At 39.1% G+C, this 25,189-nt stretch overlaps 1 protein-coding gene across 3 annotated transcripts; it reads left to right on the forward strand.

Moving 5' to 3' along the window:
- The first annotated feature begins 1,095 nt into the window (after positions 1 to 1,095).
- TMPRSS7 (transmembrane serine protease 7) lies at positions 1,096 to 25,079 on the forward strand. Of its 3 annotated transcripts, XM_066340580.1 has the most exons (17): positions 1,096 to 1,283; positions 2,013 to 2,143; positions 4,389 to 4,456; positions 5,477 to 5,670; positions 6,520 to 6,558; positions 8,399 to 8,627; positions 9,955 to 10,085; positions 11,289 to 11,401; positions 12,963 to 13,069; positions 15,603 to 15,739; positions 16,834 to 16,941; positions 17,536 to 17,646; positions 18,767 to 18,883; positions 20,828 to 21,005; positions 21,175 to 21,443; positions 22,583 to 22,719; positions 24,842 to 25,079. In XM_066340580.1, the coding sequence occupies exons 1-17, from the start codon at positions 1,112 to 1,114 to the stop codon at positions 25,010 to 25,012; spliced, it is 2,412 nt and encodes an 803-aa protein (XP_066196677.1). In that variant the 5' UTR covers positions 1,096 to 1,111; the 3' UTR covers positions 25,013 to 25,079. The 3 variants fall into 3 exon arrangements, with proteins under 3 accessions (XP_066196677.1, XP_066196678.1, XP_066196679.1); XM_066340581.1 differs by lacking the exon at positions 17,536 to 17,646; XM_066340582.1 differs by lacking the exon at positions 2,013 to 2,143 and having other exon boundaries at positions 1,246 to 1,283.
- The last annotated feature ends 110 nt before the right edge of the window (positions 25,080 to 25,189 follow it).

The following is a 25,189-nucleotide window of genomic DNA, read 5'->3' on the forward strand; positions in this document are numbered from 1 at the left end:
GGCCTTCACCTTTAAAATTACGGAGTTCGGTTGAATCCTCATATACATGAACTCCTGAGGCACATAATTTTATCCAAGACTTTGTGCTTCTTAGAGGACTGTGCAGTAAAATCCTTGCTGCTGATTGCTGGCTGAAATTTGTCAACACCTTCAGTGATGGACAACCCACAACTTCCTAAGGTGCTCCTTGAGACACTGGCATCAACATGTTTTTAGAGTATTTTTCCTGCATGCTCCTTGTTTCTGTACAGTATTATCTAACTTACGTTATAATTTTTATGTAAGGAGGATATGCATGGCGAGTTTTGGTGTGGGGTTCTTGGGTGGTTTTTTTTGTAATTTAATTCTGGTGCAGCTGGGTAATAACAGCTAAAACTGTATTGATATCCAGTGCATTTGGTCAGTAATACTCTGAATAGTCCAGGAATTTAGCAGCTAAACTCTTGAGAGATAAGAGAATGGATTGACTTGAGAAAGGCAATTGAACCTCCAGCTGATCTCACAACAAACCAATTTACTGTGACAGGAGATACCCTTAAGTGAGAATTTTATGAAGTGCCAGAGACTTCTTCAGGCAGCTCTTATTGTGCCCACAGCGACTGATAAACATTTTTTTTTGTCTGCTTAAATGAGTTGATTATCTTCTGCAGAGGAAAATGCCTGAGGGGTGGTGGTGTCTGGTACAAATGGGCTTTCCAGAACAGACAAACCACAGATACCTTACGGGAAATGCAAACTCCTCCTGCAATAGAAATGGTCGTGCAGTCTTTTGTACCTTGATGAGATAGTCAGGACATATTTTGGATCCAGTTTAGAGAATTTGGGACTGTAGTTCAAAATAATCTGTCAGTAATTTGGATATCCAGGTGATGATTTTGTCCCATTAGGTCCCATCTCAGCAAGTCCTGTGCTGAGGTTCACTGGAGGTAATTTTTTCAGAAGGAGCTAGAAGAACCTGTCCATAACCACTGCTCCACTGCCTAAAGGAAGTGGAGTCTTTTCTCTGAGGAAGAATTGGTTGAAACTTGTTGCTCAGTCACTTCCTGCCAGAAAAATTCCACGACTTTTGTTGTCTTTCACCTTATTTTAGGCAGCCAACATTTCAGTCCAAATGGTATCTGCAGAAGACAAGTTGGCAAAGAGGATTCTGGCAAGGAAAAAGCATGACAAATTGAAGAAAAAAGAGAAGTTGCTATGGAATTTTCAAAACAAAATAATTCTCTTTACCCTCATTCTATTCATTTTAGGAGTTGTAACCTGGACATTACTGTGGCTCTTCATTGGTGAGTTGCTGAAAGTTCATGCCAGCTCCATATATCATTATTGCCAATAGTATTTTCAGATTACTTTAGGATCTCAGTTGTCCTGAAGGCTGTTTCTAAAGTAAATGTGGAAATTTTAAAATGAGGTCTGTAAAACTTTTCTCTTTACTGAGACTTAACAAGTAATTAGGAAAATTACTCCCTGGCTTTAGGGAGCGTGACTTTATTTCAGCATTGTGCAAATATTTTAATGTGCAAGCTGATTTGCACAGACCTGACAGGTTTTATGAGGTTGATTCCTCAGAAATTTTGCCTTCTACTGTGTTTCTTGGCCTTCTGAAGTTCAGGTAAGTCCTTTATTTTTCAGAGTAGATTTAAGGAAGTAAAAGGAGAGTAAAATAAATATGTATGTAATTGAGCCTTAAAGGCTATGTTTTCCTCTTTAGGCCCCTGATGCTAATACTATCTAAGATATTTTAGGGATGCTCCAGTATCTGGATGTTGATACTGCCTTTAGTTTTGCTGGCTCATTTGTATGGTGGTATCTTATATTGTGTGTACTAACAGGAGCTCAGTTAACCATAATTTAATAGAACAGTTAGGCTATAAAAGTGTAGTGTTCTTTGGATAGTTGTTTCAAACTAAAAAGCAGATTAGGCCAAACACATTAATTTTGCTTCAAATTTCATTAAAAAAATCTTCGTTGTTGTTTTTTAAAACCTTCATTGTTGTCTTCTCTGTTTCTTGCAGTTCAGGCAGAAAACAAAGATGCGCTGTATTTTGTTGGATTGTTTCGTGTTGCAAACATAGAATTTCTCCCAGAATATAGGCAGAAAGAGTCGAAGGAATTCCTCTCTATGGCACAGACTGTGCAGCATGTGGTAAGATGGGTGGGCTGCTTGGTTAGCAAAAGAGATCAGAGCTGTGAACAAGTGATGTTCAGCTGCCACTGAGGCTGCTGTGGTGTTCTCCTACCCCTTCTCTCCCAGAGGATTAGGTGCAAGTGGCTGTCTGGAGGTGTGAAGGAACTGACTGCGTGTTAATCACAAACTGAATTTTTAACAGATCTGGCTCATACATTTGAATTAAAATTTTCCATCCTTTCACCCATAAATTATGATCTATGACTAACCAAAGTCCTTAAACTCAAGTGCCTCTTTTGAAACATCAAACACATGAAATCTTTTGCATTTACACTGGTATCTTCTGCCTTAAAGCATCTATAATTACCCTGAGGACCACAAACATATTTACATTTACATTTCCTTCTGATACTAGGTATTCTAAAGACCATTATTCTCTCCAAACACTTTGGATCAGTCAAAGCAGAAATAGAATTCTGTATCAATACCTGCTCTACAGTGGGAAGAAAGGGGTGGGAATCTTGGTTAAAAGGGAATTTGACTTTAAATATATTTGGTGTAGAGAGCAAAACTACATTATTGCCTAGAACTGCAGTACTGTCCACACAAGGATTCAAGTATGAAAACTGCTAAACAAAAACCAAAACAAAGTAATGTTACATAACACCAAGATTTTTTTTTCAATAATTACTAATCTTTTGTCATTATATAATGTGAACTAATGTTCTTGTTTTCTGGCTCTTTCCAAGTCCCACATATTGACTGTTAAATTTCTTTCAGATACCAGTGCAGGACAGCACCTTTCCCTGCTCTCCATGGAGCAGCTCTAATGTCCTGTATTCCCTGTGCCTCCCTCTTGTCCCAGAGCATCCTGCCCTTGTCTTACATCGTGGGGAGAATACAGACAGAAGGCATTGAGCTGTCACTCACCCACTTGAACATTACTTGGAATTTGGTTTTTTATCTGTAAACTTCGCCTGAACTCATCAATGGATTTTGCATTGCTGAAACTGGCAGCCCTAAATGTTGACTAAAATTGTTAGTAGGGAAGTGGGGGATTTTGGATTTTTTTTTTTTTGTTGTTCTCCTCAAAACTGTTTTGTTAATGGCTTCTGACCCAGAGACTCCAAGTGGTAGTAGAAAAACCTCTCAAAATAGGTTCTTTCCATTTGATAGTAACAGTAATACATAAAATCCCTTGTACCTTAATCTGGAGAAAGATTGAGCTCTACCCACCTTATTTAGGCCCTTAAAATTGTTCTTTAAACTTCCTGTTTCAAACTATGAAAGTTAGAGATTAACATGGATGTGATTTTTACAACCTTTGAAACATTCTGTGCCGTAGCCCTTTGTGCATTAATCATAAAGCAGCAGAGTGAGGTCTGAACAGCTGGAGGTACATGCCACCTTGTGGCTTTGAACAGGACGGGGAGAGGAAGGTTATTGCCACATTGGTGCTGTCACAGCCCAGCAACAGGGACAATCAGGAGCTGGCTTCTCCCAGAGGCAGTCCTTTGGCAGGGAACAGGCAGAGATTTTGCTTCTCCACATTTTACTCTGTGTGTAATGGAAAGAAATGTGTTAATGCTAAGCTGTTGATGAAGAAGATAGACACAAATTAATCAAAGTGCAAGAATTCCTTAGCTGTGAGGGGAATCAAGCACTGGTGTTCTCATCCAGAGAAGATGTGGAGTCTCTATCCTTGAAGGTAATCAACTGGAAATGGCCCTGAGCACCGTGGCATAGTTGAGCCTGCTTTAAGCAGTGGGATTGGACTAGATGCTCTCCAGAGCCTTTTCCTGTCTCATCACTCTGTGATTCTGTGGGAAAAACTTTGGAATGTGCTGTTCACTGCACCTTAGTAACAACACAAAGAGCTGTGTGTGCACATTCCTTTAAGTCTGCCTTTAAGTTTTAGCATCAGGATAGAGAAGCCCTCTGTGTTTGGGATTTTCTGGGTGAAGGATGTGCACCTTTTCCAAAATTCATTCCTATGGAAGGAGCATTACTGTATATGTCAGCTGGCCATGGGCAGAAGATTTGCTGTTTCCTGAGAATTTTGGATTTGTTATGGGTGCATTGAAGAGCTGCTCTGTTCACCTCCTATTCTGCCTAGCTTGGCTGATGTGTGTCTGAAAGTGTGTGCATGTTGCATAATCTCAGTGGAAAACAGGTTGTTCCTAGGAAAGTCTGGGCATACAGCATCTCTAGGTGTGACTGATTTTCATTTCAGAATGCTAAATCTTTATACTTTTTCTTTCAGATGAACTTGGTCTACACAGCTTCTTCTTTCTCCAAATTTTATAAGCAGTCCACTGTCTCAGAAGTCAGGTAAAACTGTCAGGTTGATGTGATTGCTTTTCTGCTGGGTAGTATATACTGTGAATAAGCTCACAAAGCAAGCTTATTTTTAATAAGTTTTGATTCAGAGTCTTTGCTATGTACTTGAACTGATAGCAGAACAGGTTTATAACCTATACCAATTCACTAAACAAAAGTAAGGGTAAACTAAAGTCATATAAACAGTTCCTTGTCTGCCAGAAATACAGTGCAAGATGAAGAGAAATTGTCTCAATAAAGAGGTTTGGTGATCTTTTGGCTCATGCAGAAGTTTAAGCACTTAAACATGCTGTTGGAGCACAACTCTGTGTTATTGAATAAATTGCACATATTTTATAAGTAACATTATTGGAATAAAACTACTGATGAAGTAGTTACTATGCAATAAAATAGTCTTACTCTAATATTAATGTTTGCAGCTAATGCTAGAAGTTTAGCTATTTCAGTTCTCTAACCAAATATAGTTTTGGTTCAGAAACTGGAAGTTTCTAGGCTGTGTTTGATTTAAAGGTCTTTCTCCCTACTAAGGAGATAGAGATTAGTGTGATCATACATGGCCTCTAATGTGTTACCTAAATAGTCTAGGAATCATTTCCTACATCCTGCAGCACACAGTGCAGGGTGAGATACACACCAATGCAGAGCTCTGCATTTCTGGAGATGATAATTCTACTTTCTGCTCTTCTATTTCTGTTTTGGTCTTTAGGAAATAGTCCAGCTCTAATTCATGTGTAGACAATGTGATTTCCATAGATGACAAAAGTTAGGAGCCCTCAGGAAATCAGTCTGCTGAATATTCCTGACTGGATGTGAAGAGGGTGTTTTGGGGTTTGTCTTGTTTGTTTGGGTTAGTTTTTTTGCAAGGGGAAAATATACATTCAGTGGGTAAAAGTAATTATAAAATATGGAAATGAGCCATGCACTTCTGAATTTGTACTTGAGAAGCTTGGGCTGAGAGCCTAGTCTTCAGAGAACTTCCAACAGGATGATAATCTGAGCTCTTTATTTCAGTAACAACAACAATGGAGGCCTCCTTATCCATTTCTGGATCGTATTTGTGGTGCCACAGGCCAAGGGGCAAGTGCTGTGTGAGGATTGTGTGGCTGCCATTCTAAAGGATTCCATTCAGACCAGCATCATTAACAGGACTTCGGTGGGAAGTCTTCAAGGCCTTGCAGTTGACATGGATTCCATTGTCCTAAGTGGTTAGTCCATATCCATATCCATGAGGAAACACTTCATTAAGCAAAGGTTTTTACCTTGGAGCAGCAATTACTATAAATAAAGTATCATCATGATACTACATCTCTAGCTTCTAGTACTAAAATTTTAATAGGAAAAAAAAGTGAGAAGGAAAATAAAAAATGAGATTTGAGGTCAATCAAGGTACAAATTGTCCTTGTAAAACAGTGTGATTGCAAAGGATAGGAGGTGATTGCAAAACTTCCTATATTGGGAGTGCTGATGTTCATAGTCAGGAGGTAAAATGGATGCCTTTGTAGGCAAATTTGGGTTGGTCTGTGATTTTAAAAGCATAAAAAGATAAAGGGTTAAGGTGGGTGATTCCATTGAAAATGAGACTCTTATTGCTCCTTTATTAAAGATTCAAAAACAGATTATAAAACTGCCCATTTGTTAAATAACTCCTGTGTGGGGAACAAACTCACAACATGTGATTTAAGCATGTTTAATGCATTTAGCTACAAAATGTTTAATGATTTTCCCTTTTAAGGATATCAGACAGAACAATTCTGTCGAACTGAAAGCTGAGAGAGACTTTGTGGCCAAGGATGACAAAATGACCTCCTGGGTACCTCTGTCTCAGTCATTCAATTGGCTTTGACTGCTCAATTGTCATGGAGTCTCTTTTTGCCTCACCTCCACAGCTGCTTGCACAATTTTCAGAAATGAAGGAGGCTATGGCAACCCCCCCTGACTGAGAGAAATGTTTTGTCCTCTGTGTTCAGGGTTAGGACTGAGGTGTGAATGAATGAAACCCTGAATTCTGAGTTTCAGGCAAACAAGAAGACTCACACAACTCTTTTTCTATGCAGCAGGTCTTCGGTCAGATTATTGGTCAACAACAGGAACAGGTAATTCACCCTTTTGGCAGCTTCCTTTAGAGGAGACATGGAGATTAAGGCTTTTTCCAGCTTTGGTTTCAAATGAGCTTGCTTGAACTACTTCTAGTTCTAGAGTCAGCTCTGAATTCTCTTGACTGTGCTCCATAGCAGCAGCAAGCTCATCTCATTATTAATTACTTAGTAGAAATAATGGTAGTTACATAATTTTAGAGATTATGATGGAAGTTGGCTTGGCTAAGGGTGATTAAATAAGCACAAAAAGTTATTATAAAAAGAATGTTATTGGGAAGAGATAAGAATGAGGAAGAACAATAGCTTAAAGCTTTTAATAGTTATAACTGTAATTCATATCAATGGAATTTGACCCTTACAGATTGTTCATAAACATTCATAGCATTAGTTTCAAGATTCTAATTTAGAAGTGGAAGCTGGACAAAGCCTGCCACTTCCTGCCTTGATTAATTACTGATCAAAAGGGTAACATGTAATTTGAGTCAACAATTGGTAGTAAACTTTCACAGTGCTCTAACTGGTGTTTCCATGATGGTAATAACTATTTCAGATACTTATGTTTGTAATAGGCAGAAATTAATGCAAATATTCACTTTGGATCTTATTCTCCCTAATTTGCATTTTCCTTCCTTCTTGCCTTTCATAGAACTATGTTAAGAGTTTTAGATATGATCAAACAAAAATTCCCTGAGCTTTTTGCTGACTGCAAACTGCAATGTTGAATTGAAGTAAAGACCTCAATATATTTTATTTGGAAATTGCAGCTGTTTCAGCCAAATTGGAAAATTGGATGCAAGTATGGTAATATTCTTCTTATCCTTGTCTAAATTATGACACAAATTTATACCCTTTTTAATAAATGTTGTGTAGGGTAGATCACATAACTTTTGTTTCACAGTATTTCTATTTCTAAAGGTGATTTCTAATGCTGCAAAAATTTTCAAGACTGTGCAGAACAAAGTCCTGGTCTGAATTAATTTTTATCCTGCTTTGATCAGAATGTTCAGCAAGAAAAGTCTTAGCATCCCTTTCAAACTGAAGGACTTGGTGAATCTGAATTTGTTGCTAGCACTTCTAGCTCATGTCATGATAAAAAACTGAGAACTTTGACATTTGATCAATTAAGAAGCTCGGGGGATACAGGCATGCAACTGCATTTTTGCTTTGATTTTGTTTTATGTATTTTAAATATCCTAATGTCCATAGGGGCAAGCAGTTCATTTATCCTTTGAAAGCAGATGAGTATCTCCTAGCGAAGAATTAAGCAATTTATCCTCTAGAGGCTCTGCATAACATCAGCTGCAAATTGTTCAAAATGGCATTGCTTTAGTGCAAATACCCTGCAAAACTGAATTACAGCACTGTTGGCCATGCTCTGTACTTTCATGAATAGATTGTTCTTTGACCACAGAGTGGTAACTAAGATGAAAACAGTGAGTGACACAGCCAGAAACGGATGCTTCACAAGGTCAAGGGGGAATGGCTTTAGCCTGAAAAAGGGTAGATTTGGGTTTAGAGCAGGAAGAAATTCTTTACTGCAAGGGTTGGCTGCCCAGAAAAGCTGTAGATGCCCTTTGGAAGTGTCCAAGGATGGGTTGGATGGGGCTCTGGGCAGCCTGGCTGAGTGGAAGGTTTCCCTGCCATGGCAGAGAGTTTGGACCTAGATGATCTCTTACAACCCAAACCACTCTGATTCCATTTTTACTTTGTTTTCCAAGTTAGATGTGCTTTCCTATTTTGCCTTAGTTTAGCACAAGTTTTAGGATTTCTTGTTCTAAGTGGATTTAGGAGTTTTGGAGTGACTGCATGCAGTGTTGAAAATGTGCCATTTTCACAGGAACAAATTGCATGTATGATCTCTATGCTGACCAACTGCATGAGCACTTTCCTCTGGATGCACGAGCTACCTCAGAGGGAATAATCTGCTATTTTAAGCTGATTGCATCTGTGGGCCACCTCATCCGCTTCTCAATAGTATCCCTTCAGATTGAAGCAGATAACTGCATCACTGACTCTCTCACCATTTATGACTCTCTGATGCCAATAAAAGATAAGGTACTCTACCGGTGAGTATAAATTTCTATTGAGAATTAATTGACAACATTTGGTTTTTCTCTGAAGACCTGTCACCTTCATCTTTTTGTTAGTTTGGTTTTGTTAAAATTGCTCTGATCTTCGTGTATTACTCACATAACACCTGACAGAATTTTTTGGATAAGATATCTTGCTAATAAAAGGGAAAATTTTCTTCAATTTTTTTCTCTGTTTCTTTAATTGGAATGCATTGTCACCTAGCTACAGAACTATGAAAAATTCACACATTACAGGACAAAATTTTCTGTTTCTTATCAGGAAACACATGCTGACTGAAAGAGAATGTCAAAATTTCCTCCCTTAAGCAAACTGTTCTGTGTGAAGATTAGTGCTTTTCAGATAAAGACTGAAGTTCTGAAACTAAGTCTCGTGATTTTCACTTACTGGCACTCACTAATTCAGTACTTTTTTTTATCTGCTTTATTATAAAAATCTTGACTTGAAGCTGTGATGGGTTGGGGGATGTGGATTGTTACTTTTTTTTCTTTTTCTTCTCTCTCTCTTTAATGATTCATTATGGTTGTTTATGGACTTTTTCTTTAAAATCCCTGATAATTAATTCCATAGGACTCTCTTAGTCTAAAGGAAACAACAGCATCTCCATGAAGCAGACAAAAGCTCAGTGTTTTCACCCCTGAAGCCTTTTTCTCTGGCATTTCAATCTGTGTATAAGCCTCAAAACCAGAGCATTGGCTTTTCAGTCCTTTTTGAGAGCTGTCCTGTACTAATCTCTATCTCAAATTGACTTGGCTGGTGTTCACTTACATCTTAGGATCTATAGAGGACTGAAGATGTCTGCTAAGTAATGCATAGGACAGGGTTTTGGTGTTGTTTTGTTGTTTGGGTTTGGTTTTTTTTAATGAGACTACTTGATTGGCTCAAATCATTAATTTCTGACTTGAAGAATAACTTTCTTGTCTTTCTCACTCCCCAACAAAAAGATAAAACTGTTGCTCTAATGAAATAAGATTTCTATTTCTTCCAGCTTTTTGTTAATTTTGACTCCATTTATTTTTACTGAAGTGAAGGCTGAAAATCATTATCTCATAGAAGCACTGCCATATTCATTTTCATGTTTGCAATTACTCTCTTTTTTGCAAGAAGGATTTCCAGTGTTGAGTTTCTAACTGGCCTTGTGACAGGGAATTTTGTGCTTAAGAGCATGGAGATTTGATTGGACTTTGAAGTAGGCAAGATCTGAACCAGTGGAAAATTTATGCATAGAGTGAGAGTAATGTGTTAAACTTTTCAATTTTTAAGTGATTCCTTACGTATTTGCTCTGCTTTCTTCCCCCTCAGAGCCTGTGAACCAGCTGATTCATTGGTCTCACTCGTGTCCACAAATAATCTCATGCTGGTAGTATTTAAGGCAGCACAAGTCAAGGAGCAAAAGGAATTCCATGGCTATTTTGAGGTCATTACACAAGAAAGTAGGTTTGTTCTGTGTTTGTAAGCGTGTTAATTAGATCATTTCTTCTAAGATCCTGAAGTGTCTGTCTTGTTTCTGTCTATGAAAAAATGATGCCTGTATCTGAGTTTCTTCTTTTTATAGGTGCCTGTCTCCCCTTCATCTCTTCTGCATTACTGTCTGCCTTCTATTGAGTGATGTGATGTGAGCAGACTAGCTGACAAATATGAATGTCAAAGGCTGGCAGCAGCTCTGAATTCAGGTGATGAGGACTGCATTGTGCCAGCAGATGGGGCTGTTATTTCAGGTGTAGCAGAGCTCTCCCTTCTGCCTTGGGACTCCGGGATCGTGTTAAGGTGGAAAGATGTCAGCACTAAAAGCTGCTTGCAGAAAATAAAGCTTCAGTTGCTTTGTCTGCATTTGCTATCGGTCCCTGCCTCCTCAGGAACACAAAAGGGTCCGTAACGTTTGTGCATCAAATCCATGACTTTATTGCTTTAATCTTTTAGAAATGGTGAGGTCATAATCACAAGCAGTACTGAGAATATCATTCTAGAGGCGTAAGGAGAAAAACCTCACACAACTCAATGCAAGGCAATTCAAGCTGCTCAAAAAGATGCTGCATACATTTCACGTTGACAGGAATTAAGCATTCATATACCATGATAAAAGCATGTGATAAATTCTCCATAATAATTAACTTCCAAGTTCTGTTCTGTGTGGGTTGTAGATTGGTTGCTTGGTTTTCTTTGTTTGTTTCTCTGCGTGTGTGAGCTTATCTTTAATGAATTCTGTAAATCTGTTGAGTGGTCATACAAGAAAGTTTCGGTTTCCAGGAGGCTGATGAGTTAATATGTTGTCCATTTCACTTCTAACTGGCTGCATTTTAAAACTAGAGATCCCTGTGTAGTACTGCAGTGTGCATGGATTGAGATTCTTGTTTGCAAAACTGTCTTCAGGGAAATAACATATTTAAACTTTACAGTGTGTTCTTCTGATCCTGCAGAACCCAGCACACATCCCTGGGTCTTTACATCCTTTGTTTTCTGTGTGCATCATTAGAAAGGGTTCCTTTTTACAACTTGAATCCAGCTAAATATAATTCCTCACTTGTCCAGCTTTGCAGTGGCAGACTTTATGATAAATTTGGGTGCTTTAGCATGCTTGAGATACTGAAAGTATATCAAGGTTTGCCAAATTTTGCCTTCTTTATTTTTTCCCCTAGGGTGTGGAAAAGCAATAGTGACAAAAGAGGAAACTGGCTACGAGGGGAGAATCACAAGTCCATATTACCCAAGCTATTATCCTCCCAAATGCCTGTGTGCATGGAATTTCCAGGTAACATGACTCTTTATCTCATTGCTGTGTGTTTTAGGTGCATAGAGCTTAAGTAAAGCACAAGTGATTGGGTTGGCAGTAACCTGCATCCTCACAGATGTGGTACTTTATGGAAATGGCATTGCTGAATTCCTTGCTGTGCTCAGGTGTTCTGTATCAGTTTTTTTTTCTCTTTCTGTGCACTTCCTTTTAAGAGACAGAACAGTTCCTAAGCTGTCCTATTACAAAGGTGAAGAGCTAAGATGAGTTTTGATGTTTAGCCTGCAGAATTACTTCGTGGCAGGCAATGTAAGACTTGACTGTTTTTAACCCCTCTCTTCCCACCCCCAGAAATCTGGATGAAAAAGTATGTACAAAAAACTCCTCTAACCTAGTTATTACTGCCACTTGTCTGGTATCTTTTCATGTTCCTAATACATTTAATTTGTCTTCAAAATGGTCTGTCCTATCAGCACAATCCCATAGACTGTTTGTGGGTTTGTTTTTTATTTAATTTGGTATCCTTTTTCTACATCTTTTCAGCTACTCTCCTGAAAGGAAATTGCTGAAAGTTGGCATTGTTTTAAAGTGGTTCTGTTTTCTCTGACATGAGTGTTTCCTTATTAGTGCTGCTAAAATAAGGTCTCTGACTTGGAGTTTGCTCTTCAGTGTTTTTCTCTCTAAAGAATATAGCAGTGGATATGATGAGGTCCACTGTTTACCCATCTTTCTGTTTCTGTTACTCATGACTTGTTAAGCTGGTGGCTTCCAGCACTGAATCACAGCAATATAAATTAAGTACAGCTAGCCGTAACCTACAGCCTCTTCCCCTTCTAGAATGATAAGACAATTTCAGGGGGGCTAAATTTATGGTCTTCTGTTCATTCTGGACTTCTGATAAACAGGTTTATTGCTCAAACCAGTTCCATTTTTAATATTGTGTTTTTGTGCAATATTGAAACTTCACTTATTTCCCAAGTTATATTTTTTTTATAAGAGAGGGAGGAAAATTTCATTTCTGGATTTTTGCCCTGAATCAGCCCTTGTTTTTAAATTAACCCTGCCTCGCAGAAAAGGTTCTGTTCCTTTTATGAAAGGAACTTCCAGTTAAGTATGAACAATCATGATTCTGCTGGGTTTATAAATGTTTTGTAAAATACTAAAGAATGCATGGCTAAGCAGGTGCTAGCAGAAGACTGTAATATTATGGCAGAAGTAACTCCTAGCATTACAGAGGTGACACAGGTATTCCAGTCAGTATCTTAACTCTAAAAATCCTCTGGGGCTCTGTGTCCTTACACAAATACATTTGGATGTGTTTGAGTGCTTTGATCTTGATACAAAAGCTGCTTTTTATCTCTGAAGATGAGAAGGCTCTTGGCTAGAGGGGGAGAAAGCCTGCAGCTGTGATGTAGCTGTGCCAACCTTTGCTTTGACTCAGGACTGAATGAAGCCAGCACAGCTCCTGGGGTGTGGCAATGCCAAACTCTGTAATTCCTGAATTATGTTTATAGATTTTTGTGTTCTCTGCTCACCAAAGGAAAAAGCAGACTGCTTGCACTGTCTTTCTTGCTCACAACAGACTCCACAGAAGAGCCTTGGTGTAGCTCTGAAGTTTCATAACTATACCATCAGTGAGAAGAATATTAAAGGCTGTGAGCGAGGGTGGTGGAAAATTAATGAACGCATGTAAGTACTCTGCATGGATAATTAATGTAATTGTACCAAGATGAACCTTCCCATTACCACTGCAGTGCACTCAGAGAGCTTCCACAAGGACAGAAGTAATTCACTGGGATGTCCTGCCATTCTTTCATTTTAGCTGATCATGTACTAATCCTTATAAAATATGTATTCATATATATATATATGTGTGTGTGTATGTATATACATACACATATATATACATATATACAAATACACACACATATATATACATACACACACAGATATATATATATTCAATTGGAAAGTACCAGCAGGATGAAGACAAGAGTCTTTGGTACTCTCTGGAGAGAGAGAAATGGAAAGAGTTGGATGAAGATTGATGTCCTGTGGACCCTAAAATAATTCTGTGTTTTCTAGGGCCATTAAACAAGGTCTGTTTAAAGCCCTTTTAAGTGTAACTTAATTCTATGATTGCTCCACAGGACAGAGAATCTAATTAACTTCTTGGTGAAAGCCATTGCAATGAGATGATTGGGAATAGAACTGTAACTGCTTCCTCATTCCAGTCACTAGCACTTGAAAGAGAAACTGCACAAAGTGGCTTTCCAGGAACCACTGAAGTGGTTTTATTAAAATAATGCTGCTGGTTTTTGATTAAGATACCACTGCTTTCCCAGCACATTTTGAGGTCATCTTTGGGATGCTGGATGATGAGGCAAAGCTAGATTTAAAGCATCAGATTTTTTTTTTAAACTTCGTTCAAATGGAAACAGTGATCCTGTGCAAAGGTCTGGTCTTTCTCTGGAGATCCAGTGGTGGCTGCCAAGAGCTCTTTGTCCTCTGGGTGTCAAGTGGAGATGTTGTGGTGTCCCCCAAATTATATCCAGGCAGGCAGGACTGTTTGGTACACCCCCCAGGGACTTCCACAATGGGGTGATGTAATTCTCTGAGTCGTTCTGTGGAGTCCTTGGTGGTCCATCAGCACAGATGAACCCTCAGAGTGCTGCTGCTTCCCAGGAGGGAGTTATTGGGGTCATGCAGAAGATAAAGAGACACTGCTCCACTCATTTGAACAGCTCATGTAGATGGCAGTAGAATACTTACTTTTGGTTACACCTCACATTGTAACCCAAGACAGTTTGTTTGGGGTTTTTTGGAAGGAAGTTTTTTTGTTGCTGTTGTTTGGTGGGTTTTTTGGGAGGTTGGGTTCTTTGGTCATTTGTTTTGGGTATTTTTTGTTCTGTTTTTCTTTTTTTGTTTCGAGGGTTTGTTTACTTGCTTCTTTGTTTGGAGCTTCTTCTACAATTAATTTTCCCGTAGTAAAAGGCTGTAAAATTAACTAGGATTTTTGCATCTGCTTTCATGATGTCAAAGAGGAGTCTTATTTTTCTGAACTATTTTCTTCCTTTATTTTTCACATTGCTGGAACAGAATCTCTTAGATCTGTTAACAAGATGTTTCATTTCTGTGGGGTGAAGTAAGGTGTACATGAAAACATATGAATAAGTGTGTCCCTTTCCTGTGGCAGACTTCACTGGCATGCTCAGGACTCCAAGGCAACTTCTGTTCACATGAAAATCACTGACCAATTTTTCTCCACACATCAACATGAAGAGTAGTCCTGATGCAATTCTTGATGTGGAAAAATACACAAGGGAAATATTTACCTCTGGCCAGCCGTCCACTACTCCATTTGACAATATAACAATCCATTTTTTTTGTTCTTTGTGTTCATTTTGTTGCCAGTGAGTGACCTTGTACTGCTGTCAAACAAGTGTGTGTGTCAATTCTGCTAAAAATCAATACAGCTGCTTGTGCTCTGAAGTCTATTTAAGATTCGTATGTACTTTGACTTTGGCAGGAATATTGAGGCCAGATGTTTTTTTTTAATAAGTATTGCATTTTTGAGGCATTTTTGTTGAACAGAGGAGAAAGTCTATTTTCACTTCTGGAACCTGTACCATTGATGTTAAGTGGTTTACTACATTTAAAACTGTCTCCATTTTGTAAATAATGATCCAGCAACCTTCCCCTTGTTGAAGAGGCTTTGTTTGGTAGTGGGGGATTTTTTTTTTCTTGGTTTGGGATTTGTTTGTTTTTCTTAGCTTGTTTTTTTTTTTAATGTAGGTATTTTGTTGCCCACCCCTCAGCTAGAGATTGGCATATTTGATGAAAGGAACATTCGAAATTCCTTAACAATGGATAGATTAAATGTTTACTGGTATAGAAAGCATTTAGGTTTTTCTGACACCTAGTGGCGCCTAGGCAGAAGTCCAAAGAACCTCTTTGCCAAAATAGCAATTTAAAGTAGATGTGCACCCAAGGCATTATTTTTAGGACCATTTATTTGAAGGTGTGACATTCAGAAGTAAATTCCACAATGTTAATGGTAGATGGAGGCTGGGTGCCTACTGAGAAGTATTTTTGGTTTTGGCTCTTAATTAAAGTGTGGCAGCTGACTGTATTTCTGCATTTCAGTGGTATTGACATTTAAATTGCACGTAAGGCAGTTTTCCTGTGAAGTCTGCTCTAGAACTCACCTGAACACTTTCAGGTACTGTGGTTACTATGTGGATCACCAAACAGTCTTCCACATCACCAGTTCTGCTGTCAGTGTGGAGCTTCAGTGCAGCTCAAAGGTCTCTGAGAAGCCCCTGCTGGTGGAATACGGCAGCTATAACATCGGCCAGCGTAAGATGGATTTTATCTTTCCACCCTTCTCTGCACTTCACATCTGTAAAACAGCCTTTTTTGGGCCAGTAGGAACTTAATTAGGTTTATGCAGGACATTGCCTGTTGGGTTTCGATTCATTTTGTTTTCTAATCTCACTAAGTCAAACAACTGGTGAGCAAAGAACCTTTTCTAGGCTGTGTATCTGTGGGCATGCACATCTGGTTTCCTGCATGCACACTGTTCTCTTCTGCACAGTCCTCAAAGCTCCCTGCCTGGCTATGACCATGATGCAGTCAATTGAAGTCTGCTGTGCCTGTTTGTCTTCATCCCTACCTTTTTGTTTGCAAGGTTTCTATTGCTATGAGGCTTCCAGGTAATGAAAAGAGTACCAAATCATCACCTTATTTCAATGTTTCCATGTATTTATACAGAGTGTGCACAAATCTGAATCTGAGCCGAACAAACAGCTCAAAAAAAATTGATGAACTCCAAGACCCTGATTTATTTTTCCAGTCCTGAAACAGACAACTTGTTTACTAGTACTTTTTGACCTATGTTAGTCCTACATATTCTTTGTAAAGTAGTAGAGAAGCAGTGGTTTCTAGACAGAGTTACTTGTTGCATCAGAGGAACTTTATTCAGTGTATATATCCAGAGGGGAGGTTTGATTATTTTAGTTTGTAAGGCAGAATTATGCAGTTCATAGACCACCTCAATCTAGTTGTTTACCAGAGTTGCAAAGTGCTGCAAGTTTAGGCTATTGGAAGTGGGACTGTCCTTTAAAATAAAGATGGCATTCTAAGCAGTCCTGTGTTGCAGTAGAACACTGGCTGATTTGGTCCAGCCCTAGAGAGCCTGTGCTACATATTCCAGAAATGGCTGAATTGTAACTTTAGAGTCATTTTTTCCTCTTCTTTAAATCACTCTTCTCAACATTTCAATTCAATTCAAGTGCTGGCAATGTATACAGGCTATTAAATTTACATCAACTTTATCATTCCTTGGAGCAGCTTAATGACTGTAAATTGAAACGAGCTGGTAGTATTTATGAAACAGAAATTTTGCAGTTTGGTTGCTTGGTGTTTTGTTTTTTTTTCTTTTTAACCTCCAGCATGTCCACCTGGACATTTCAAGTGTTCTACTGGCTTATGCATCCAGCAGATGCAGCGTTGTGATGGCATAAACAACTGCTTCGATGAAAGTGATGAACTCTCCTGTGGTTTGTATTCACTTATCAGAGATCTTGACTGGAAAACACAGTGAATGTGTTCTCTAATCTTAGAAGGCAGCTGAAACAAGGTGAAACTTTTTAATGGGCATCATCAAAGATGTTTTCAGCTTCGTTTGCACGTCCGGGTACAGACTACCCATCAGCCTCTTTAATGCTTAATTTGTAGTTAATTGGCAAGGGACAAAACCAAGAATGAAGAAGGTGTGGTGCTGGAGAGCACAAGGAAGAAATTCAGATGTGCAATAATAGCTGTAGTAGGCTATATTTTAGTTTTTCCTCACGTGATAAAAGCTAGCAATTATTCATAAAGTCCTGTCCCACTTTGAGATGAGTTATTTTATTTTTGTGGAGGAATGACAAAGGGGGGCTCAGAGAGTAGATGGGAGTGATACTTGCCATCTCCACCTGGGGAGCTCACTGAACTCCTTTGTGCTCTGTTTTCTCCATGCACAATGTGGCAATGATGCCCATCTTTATGCTATATTGTGAAGGAATGAATGTTTTGTCCAGACATAGCCAGAAGGGGATGTGTTAGCATTTACAGGAATGCTTCTCTACCTGATTTAACTTATATTTTTAAAGTTGTCCCTGAGTGGAACTGTAACTCCAGCTTCACAATACAGAACAACTTGCTTGCCTGCAATGGAGTCAGTGACTGTGAGAATGGAAAAGATGAGCAGAACTGCACCCACAGTAAGGCTGCTCTCCTGAATAAATCTTTTTCTCTCTTTTTTCATCTGTCTATTTCTGGCTTGAATTCTGGATGCTGCACTCACAAGGTTAGGAGGCACTGTCAAATCTCACTTGGGCTCTATAATTCCATTCAATTCTTCTAATACACTTAGAAACAAGCCATTACTGATTTAAAACTATTTCTTTTTAATAAGCTCATGAACATCTGTTTCTGCAAAATACTGGCAGAAGAATAAGGTACTTCGGGTGCATGATGAGGATCTAAGGATTTAAAGCTTGAGTCTGAGATTTTGTCTCTTTACAGCATAATCTGTGCAAATTAATTCCTGGATCTGTCTTGCCATCTGTAAAATAACTATAAAAATGATGGTTTCTCTGTAGTTTTCAGGGTTATAAGGTTAGGGGAAGCCATAAATTTAGCATTAGGCAAATGAAAGGTTTGAATCAGAACTTTCTTGAACTTTTCAGAATAAATGGATGCTGTGACATACAAAAGGGACTTATGAAAGGGTGCACAACTGAAAAGTGCTCCAAGTGACTTTTTTAAAGAAAACTTTTTTGACCTCTCTAACAAGAGAGTCTGTTTAAATGATTACAGAATATATCTGTGTATTGACAAGAAAAATGGACTGGGTTTGAGTGTCCTCATTTATTGCAAGCCACAGGGAAACAGGAAAATGCTGAGTTTTGAGGATTGCAGTTTTACTGGATACAGTTGATAAGTTTTCACTGCAATCTTTCATTTCTCATTTAATGCTGAAATACAAAGGAGATCTCCTTTCCAGAGTACTGGATGTTTTCTCTTACTATCTTTACACTCTATATCTAATTTTCCCTACTATATCTGTGTGTGTTATCTGTGGGAAAGGATGGGAGGAAACCTTTGTTTGGACTTAGCCAAGTAAAGGCACACCCAGCAACAGATGCAGTTCTATTTGAATAGTTTATTCTGTTTAGAAGTTAAACCATCCCAGCCAAAGTGCTTTTTTGTCATATTACTTCCTATCTATTAATACAATTATTAATACATGTACATCTTCTATCTGTGCAGACATGTCTTTGTGTATTAAGCTGAGCCAATGGTTGTTTTGTTTTGTTTTTTTCCTCACAACTATTTCAGGTACTCCCTGCACCAGCCACACATTCAAGTGCAGGAATAACATTTGCATTAGGAAGAGATATGCAAGATGTGATGGGACTGTGGACTGTGTTGATGGAAGTGATGAAAGCAGCTGCAGTAAGTTCCTCTCAAATATTCATCTCTCTGAGCTTTTTTACACAATAAAGACCTTTATTTCTTCCTCTTTGGGAGTGGCCACAAGTCGGGCAGCAGTACTGAATGTTTATTGCATTCTCTCTGTCGTAGTTGGGTAATGATAAGATTGCAGAATTTGCAGAAGATCCGATCTCAGATCTGATTGCAGAATTTGCCAAGTTCCTGTGGGAGGGTGGGCTTACAGTTCTGGGGAGCCTTAGACAGCTGCACTGCTTATTGCAGCTATTCTAAGGGTTAGGGCAGGGTTAATTACAGAGTGAACTTGGTTAGCTGGGGAGGCAGCAGCTTTTGTTGCCTGCAGCAATGCCAGACACTTCATTGAAGTCAGAGTATTTGAACTTCAGGAGTGATACAGTTGCAATGAGAAAAATACCATGAACTTTTAGCTTTTCTGACTCTTCCAGATGGTGAAGACCCCAATACTAGGTAGTATCAAGTGAGGTGCTGGTCTTAAATCTTCCTAAAGTAACCTCTGTACAACCTTTTCATTTTGTTCTGCTGTAAAGCAAACAGATAATTATCACTGCAATAGCAATAAAAGTGGGTTTAGGATTAATTGCTTAAACTGAACAGTCCCGAGCATATTACACAAACACAAATGTGCTGGAAAAAGTCCAAAGGAGGTTTGTGGAGATATCTGCAGGCTGGAGCACCTCTCCTATAAAGACAGGCTGAGAGAGCTGGGCTTGTTCAGCCTGGAGGACAGCTTTAGGAAGAAGGTTCTTAGCACTTTCCAGTACCTAAAGGGGCCTGCAGGAGAACTGGAGAGGGACATTTCACATGGGCATGTAATGCTACAACAAGGAGGAATGGCTTTATAATAAAAAGGGGCAGATTTAGATTAGATACGGGGAAGAAAGTCTCCACTGTGAGGGTGGTGAGGCTCTAGCAGAGGCTGTCCAGAGAAGCTGTTGATGTCTCAACCCTGGAATTGTTCAAGGCCAGGCTGGATAGAACCCTGAGCAGCCTGGTTTAGCAGGAAGGTGTCCCTGCCCATGGCAGGGTGATTGCAACTAGTGAATCTTTAAGGTTCCATTCCAAACCAAACCATTTTATGATTCTGCCTGGTCCTTATCTGTCTCTGGCTGTATGTCAAATCTGTCAGCACTTGCCTTGAATCCAGTAGGATGTCTTAAGAGACTAGCCATATGCCTGTTTTAATTTGGAAACATTAAAGCTGCATTCGGTTTTGTGGATGTGTCCAGGAAAGGGTCCAGAAATATTAACACCTGTGTGTGGGAGTGTGGACTAAAACTCCTGAGCAGAAACTTTATGTGCAAGCACTGGGGATGGAGGGGAGGCTCTACAGAAGGGTCTTTCTTCCTTGCCTTTCTAATTAAGAGTTCAGATTTTTGTGCTGATGAGACATGACTTCTTCACCTGTTAGTAATATACATTGTCAGACTGTCAGTCATTTCTACACAAAATAATGATTGTACCACCTTGTTTCTCAAATAAATGCCCAATCTCCACGTACTTTTTGTTTCTATCATTCCCACTGTTTTGGCAAGAGGTAAGTGCTCTGATGATGTTGAACTTCTTTGTTGATGGTCTCCTTTCAGGTGAGGGTTGGCAGTATCAAAAAGAGATGAGAGTTTGCCTATTTGTATATATTCATTGTAATGCTTGTTAAATCAGTGGATCCTTTGACATTTCTGACACAAGAAATATTTAGGGGCCAATTTCTGTAGCAGAGGGACTTAGTAAAATTTCCAGACTAGTGCCTTTTTATGGAGTCACTGCTTGTTTCATTCCTGGAGTAGCCTAAAAGAGAAGTTTTGTGATTATAGCAGGGGAATGACGTGGATTTCAAAATATTTCCCAGTGCAATATTCTTTCATTGCCACGTGTGGGAAGCCCCTTCATTAAAGAGATGAGGATTATAACCTGAAATATCTCTTGCAGGTTGTGGCAGCAGCAAGATCAGCAACCTCATCTCTCGGATTGTGGGTGGCTCCAACACTGAGGAAGGAGAATGGCCCTGGCAGGTCAGCCTTCATTTTGTGGGAGCTGCTTACTGTGGAGCATCAGTGATATCAAAAGAATGGCTTGTGTCTGCAGCCCACTGCTTTCAAGGCAGCAAGTAAGCAGTCTTCCCTTTTATCTGTCCCAAACATGGCCAGAATCTACAAGTGTGGTTAGGTTCCAGAGTCTGAACTGCGTGGAGGTGCTCCCCTTTCCCCAGCCCTGCTGTCAGGGGGTGTTTCGAGGTACTTTTTAAAGGAATGACTCCTCTGTTTGCTCCCACCCAGGCTGGCTGACCCCAGAGCGTGGCGTGCCCACCTGGGCATGCAAATGCAGGGGCGTGCCAAGTTTGTGTCTGGGGTGAGGAGGATCGTAGTGCACGAGTACTACAACAGCAGGAACTACGACTACGACATCGCCCTGCTGCAGCTGAGCACAGCGTGGCCAGACACCATGGGCCACCTCATCCAGCCCATCTGCCTGCCCCCCTCTTCCCACAGAGCCCGCACAGGGGACAAGTGCTGGATAACAGGCTGGGGCCAAAAGCAGGAGGCAGGTGGGTTTTATCCCTTCCATGGAGCTGGTTTTGTTCTCGGGAGCCTTCACAGCTGGGGCAGTGTGTATATACCTTCACACGCTCAGGAAACTTGGCTGCTGGTCCCCTGGATCTGAATGCTTTCCATGGTGTGGTGTTAGTGTAAAGAGCTACACTTAGGCAGCACTGTGATATTTTGGTTTTCTCCTTTGTTCCCTTTGGGGGCGTGGGATGCCTGGTGTGGTTTCTCACTTAGGGCTGCTGGTCAGTTGGATGTGAAATTAAAAAGCTGGTTATTTCAAAGATAAATGTAATGCTTCAAATAAAAGATGAGGGGGGGGTGGTATTTTTTAAAAAAGATGGGGGATGTATTTTTTCCCTGTTTCCCTCTATTCACTTCATCAGCTTCTACAATACAAGTGCCAAATCATTTTTTTATTTTCAAAGTATACTTTATTACATACCAGCTTTATCAAATCCTAAAACCACGTTTCCTGATGTAAACCAGTGCTTGCATATTTGAATATGTGGGTGAAGGCTTTTTGGCTATAACCAGATTTTGAAAGGATCACCTGGTGATGAGGTTGGGCTGCTGTATTGGATGGAAGGGAAACTTTGGGTTAATTCTGTTATTATTGAACTATTTATCTTATAAAAAAAGAGGTGTTTCACCAAATCTTTCAGACAGAAAGAAGCAAATTTGGGAATTGATTCTTTATGCTGTCAGAATTTGCATTCTGAAACTCTGAGTTTCAATTCTTATCTTGAATTCAGCTCCTTCAGATATGTTGCCCTCACTGCAAATCTGTCATTTGATCTAAATATCTTTGTAAAATTCTGTTTCCTTTTTGAAATAAAAAGAGAGCAAATTAAGAAGTCTTGAGACATTTTGGAAAAAAACCAAGAGAAAAGGTTTTGGCCAATGCTAGTGACTGTGCCATTGTGTTTGGTGTGTCTGAAGGACTCAGATCACATTACACTATTGCCTGATGGTTTAAAGAGGCTTTCTGCTCTGTTGCAGTTAGTTGTTTGGAATCTGGAATAGCTCGATGGCCAAAAGTGTGTCTGGATATTTTCTGGTGATTTCTTGTTTTGCATTTCAATAGATGAGTAAAGTGCTAAGCTCTGTTGAATCCCCCTGCCCTGAATTTGTTTTCCAGATGATGAAGGTTCAGCAGTTCTTCAGAAAGCAGAGGTAGAAATCATTGACCAGACATTATGTCATTCCACGTATGGGATTATCACAGCTAGGATGTTTTGTGCTGGGCTGTCATCTGGGAAAAGAGATGGCTGTAAAGTATGTATCTCAGCAAACTTTGCAGAGACCTTATCTTGTCTTTCATTGTTGTGTGGTGAGGGGTCAAGTTGACAGGCAGACCACTTTGTGTCAATAAGTTTTAATTCTGAAAAAAAGCAAGATAAGGATTGTATGTCAGCAAATCTCCTCTGTGGGTAATTTTGGAGTTCTGCTGCTTTATGTGCATAGTAGCATCATTAAGTTTCAATTGCAGGTCAAGAGCAAATCAAATTGCAAGTCCCAATAACAAGTTGAAATCAGGCAAATTTTGGCATAATAGGCTCTCATCTGAAGAAAAACACTGAGAAACTAGATTCTGTCTTTTCAGGATCCTTCCCCTCCAACTTGGAACTTCAGGACTGTATGATGAGATGCAGACAATTAGGCATAAATTTGCAAATGTAAGATATTTCTGGTCTGGAAAAGCTGAAAGATGATAAATGTAAAGTGCTGAATTTACTTCTAGTGAATAGTGTAAAGCCACATAGATATGCAATATATATCTATGTGACACTTAATATTACAGGTCTTATATGCCATGTTATACTATATTGAACTCATATAAACCATACATATTTAGTGCTAAAACAGTAGTAAATTTACTGCCAACATAATAATCAAACCATTTTTTAAATGATGGAGATCTGAAATCTTCAAGATGTTCTAGCTTTCACTGATCAACATAAAAATGAGTGAGCCTACAGTGGCTGAGGGAGTATAAGGCACCAGCTGTTTTTTAGAGGTTAGTGAGGCCATTGATATTAAGTATTACTTTCAGTAACTGGGGAATTTGTTTGTTTATGGCTGCTCAAGATACAGCCAAGGGAAGACATCCATTTTGGCTGCATTTTTGTAAAGGCAAATGATTTGTGTCTCTGTTTGGCAGCTGTTAGAGCTAATCAAATTGTGGTGTTCCTGTTTCGTGAAAAGTACTGGTGTTCTGCTTTTGTTTTTTCCTAGGAATGAAAGAAAAGGCTTGCAAATTTTACTCTCTAAATGTAAAATCTGATTTGTCATGGAAAGAAAAAAAAAGTCTTCTATATTCTTAACCTTTTTTGAGGCAATTCAAGATAAGCCTACTTTGAGGAGAGGGTGGCACCTAAGCACCTTGGAAGAGATCCCTTCCAACCTGCATATCCCAACAACCTGTAAAGTGAAGGCAAAATAATTTTCTAGCTCCAACAAAATATTTATCTAGAAAGAGGCAAAATATCTCTTGCAAAACACATCTGTATTTTGCCAAATGCACCTTTTGCTTTTAGAAGCCATTTCTTGCACCCAATGTTGTGGTAAAGTCTAATTTGCCACTGGGTGTGTTTTTCAGAGATGCTGTGTGTACAGCAGAGCCTTACACAGATATATAAGTTTGGTCCCTTGTAAAAAGAACTTCCCCAAATGGTGGCAAATGATTTAATACCCGATGCTCTGCCCATGTATTTCTAAAAGAACACCTTGTAAAGGAAGAGTCCTAGTTGCTTTGTCCTGCATTTTGGGATCCTGTATTAAGTTCTGAAGTGTAGAACAAGCTTCATTTTAACAACTCTAATTACATTATGGGCCCCTAAACATTACATTCTGACTAGTATCTACTAGAGGAAAATCCTTGGGCTCTTTCTCCTCCTTAAAAAAAAATATCAAGGAAAACCTCAAACACATAACAATAGAGGTATCCCATCTATTTCCATTTACCTCTGATTTGAAAGAAGCCATACAATTATTAAATACTTGAATTATTTTATTTATCTTATTTTATTTTAAAATTTTTTTCTAAAAGCTTACTCTTTTGAGTTTTAGTGTGTTACCTATGAATATCTATGCATGTTAAGTAGCAGATTTGGGGTTTAGGGGTGAAGTGTGAGGTTAGAATAAAAATGTGAATTTTAAATATAGTCCATGCAAAGTAATATCTTTATTAGTGTCTTTAAAGAGAGAGAACTACCTTCTCTCTGGTGAAAGAGCAAATTTTGGTAAAACTACTGGGAAAAAAACCTCTATCAGTAGTTTGAACTATGTAGATATGAAAATATAAACACTGGAATTTTACAAAATATCACCTGTGGACTTTTGCCCAGTTTTTATAGCTCGTATTGTAAACTCGTGCAACTTGATACATTATTTTTAGGGTGATTCTGGTGGACCACTGTCATGCCAAAGCAATGGAGATGGAAAATGGTTTTTGACTGGTGTTGTCAGCTGGGGTTATGGATGTGGAAGACCAAATTTCCCAGGTGTCTACACAAGAGTGTCTAATTTTGCACCATGGATACACAAATACGTGCCTTCGGTCTTGTAACTTGAAAACTGTTTTCTTGGGATAAAACATATCCTGGATATCTTTATTAAAACCATATTTGGCAGAAGTGTTCAGTAGTGGAATTTCTTTGCACGTCTCTTGCTGATTCTGGAATTCACACATGGAGATAATAAATACCATTGTTCCAAGCTTTGGTGGAAAAGGAGGAGGCTGTTT

The sequence above is a fragment of the Sylvia atricapilla genome, chromosome 2 (genome assembly GCF_009819655.1).
Source record: "Sylvia atricapilla isolate bSylAtr1 chromosome 2, bSylAtr1.pri, whole genome shotgun sequence".
Classification (NCBI taxonomy): domain Eukaryota; kingdom Metazoa; phylum Chordata; class Aves; order Passeriformes; family Sylviidae; genus Sylvia; species Sylvia atricapilla.

Coding starts and splice junctions, on each gene's coding strand:
- TMPRSS7 (XM_066340580.1), top strand. CDS start 1,112: ATGGTATCTGCAGAAGACAAGTTGGCAAAGAGGATTCTGGCAAGGAAA. Junction 1,284..2,012: donor ATTACTGTGGCTCTTCATTG/GTGAGTTGCTGA, acceptor TGTTTCTTGCAG/TTCAGGCAGAAAACAAAGAT. Junction 4,457..5,476: donor TCCACTGTCTCAGAAGTCAG/GTAAAACTGTCA, acceptor TCTTTATTTCAG/TAACAACAACAATGGAGGCC.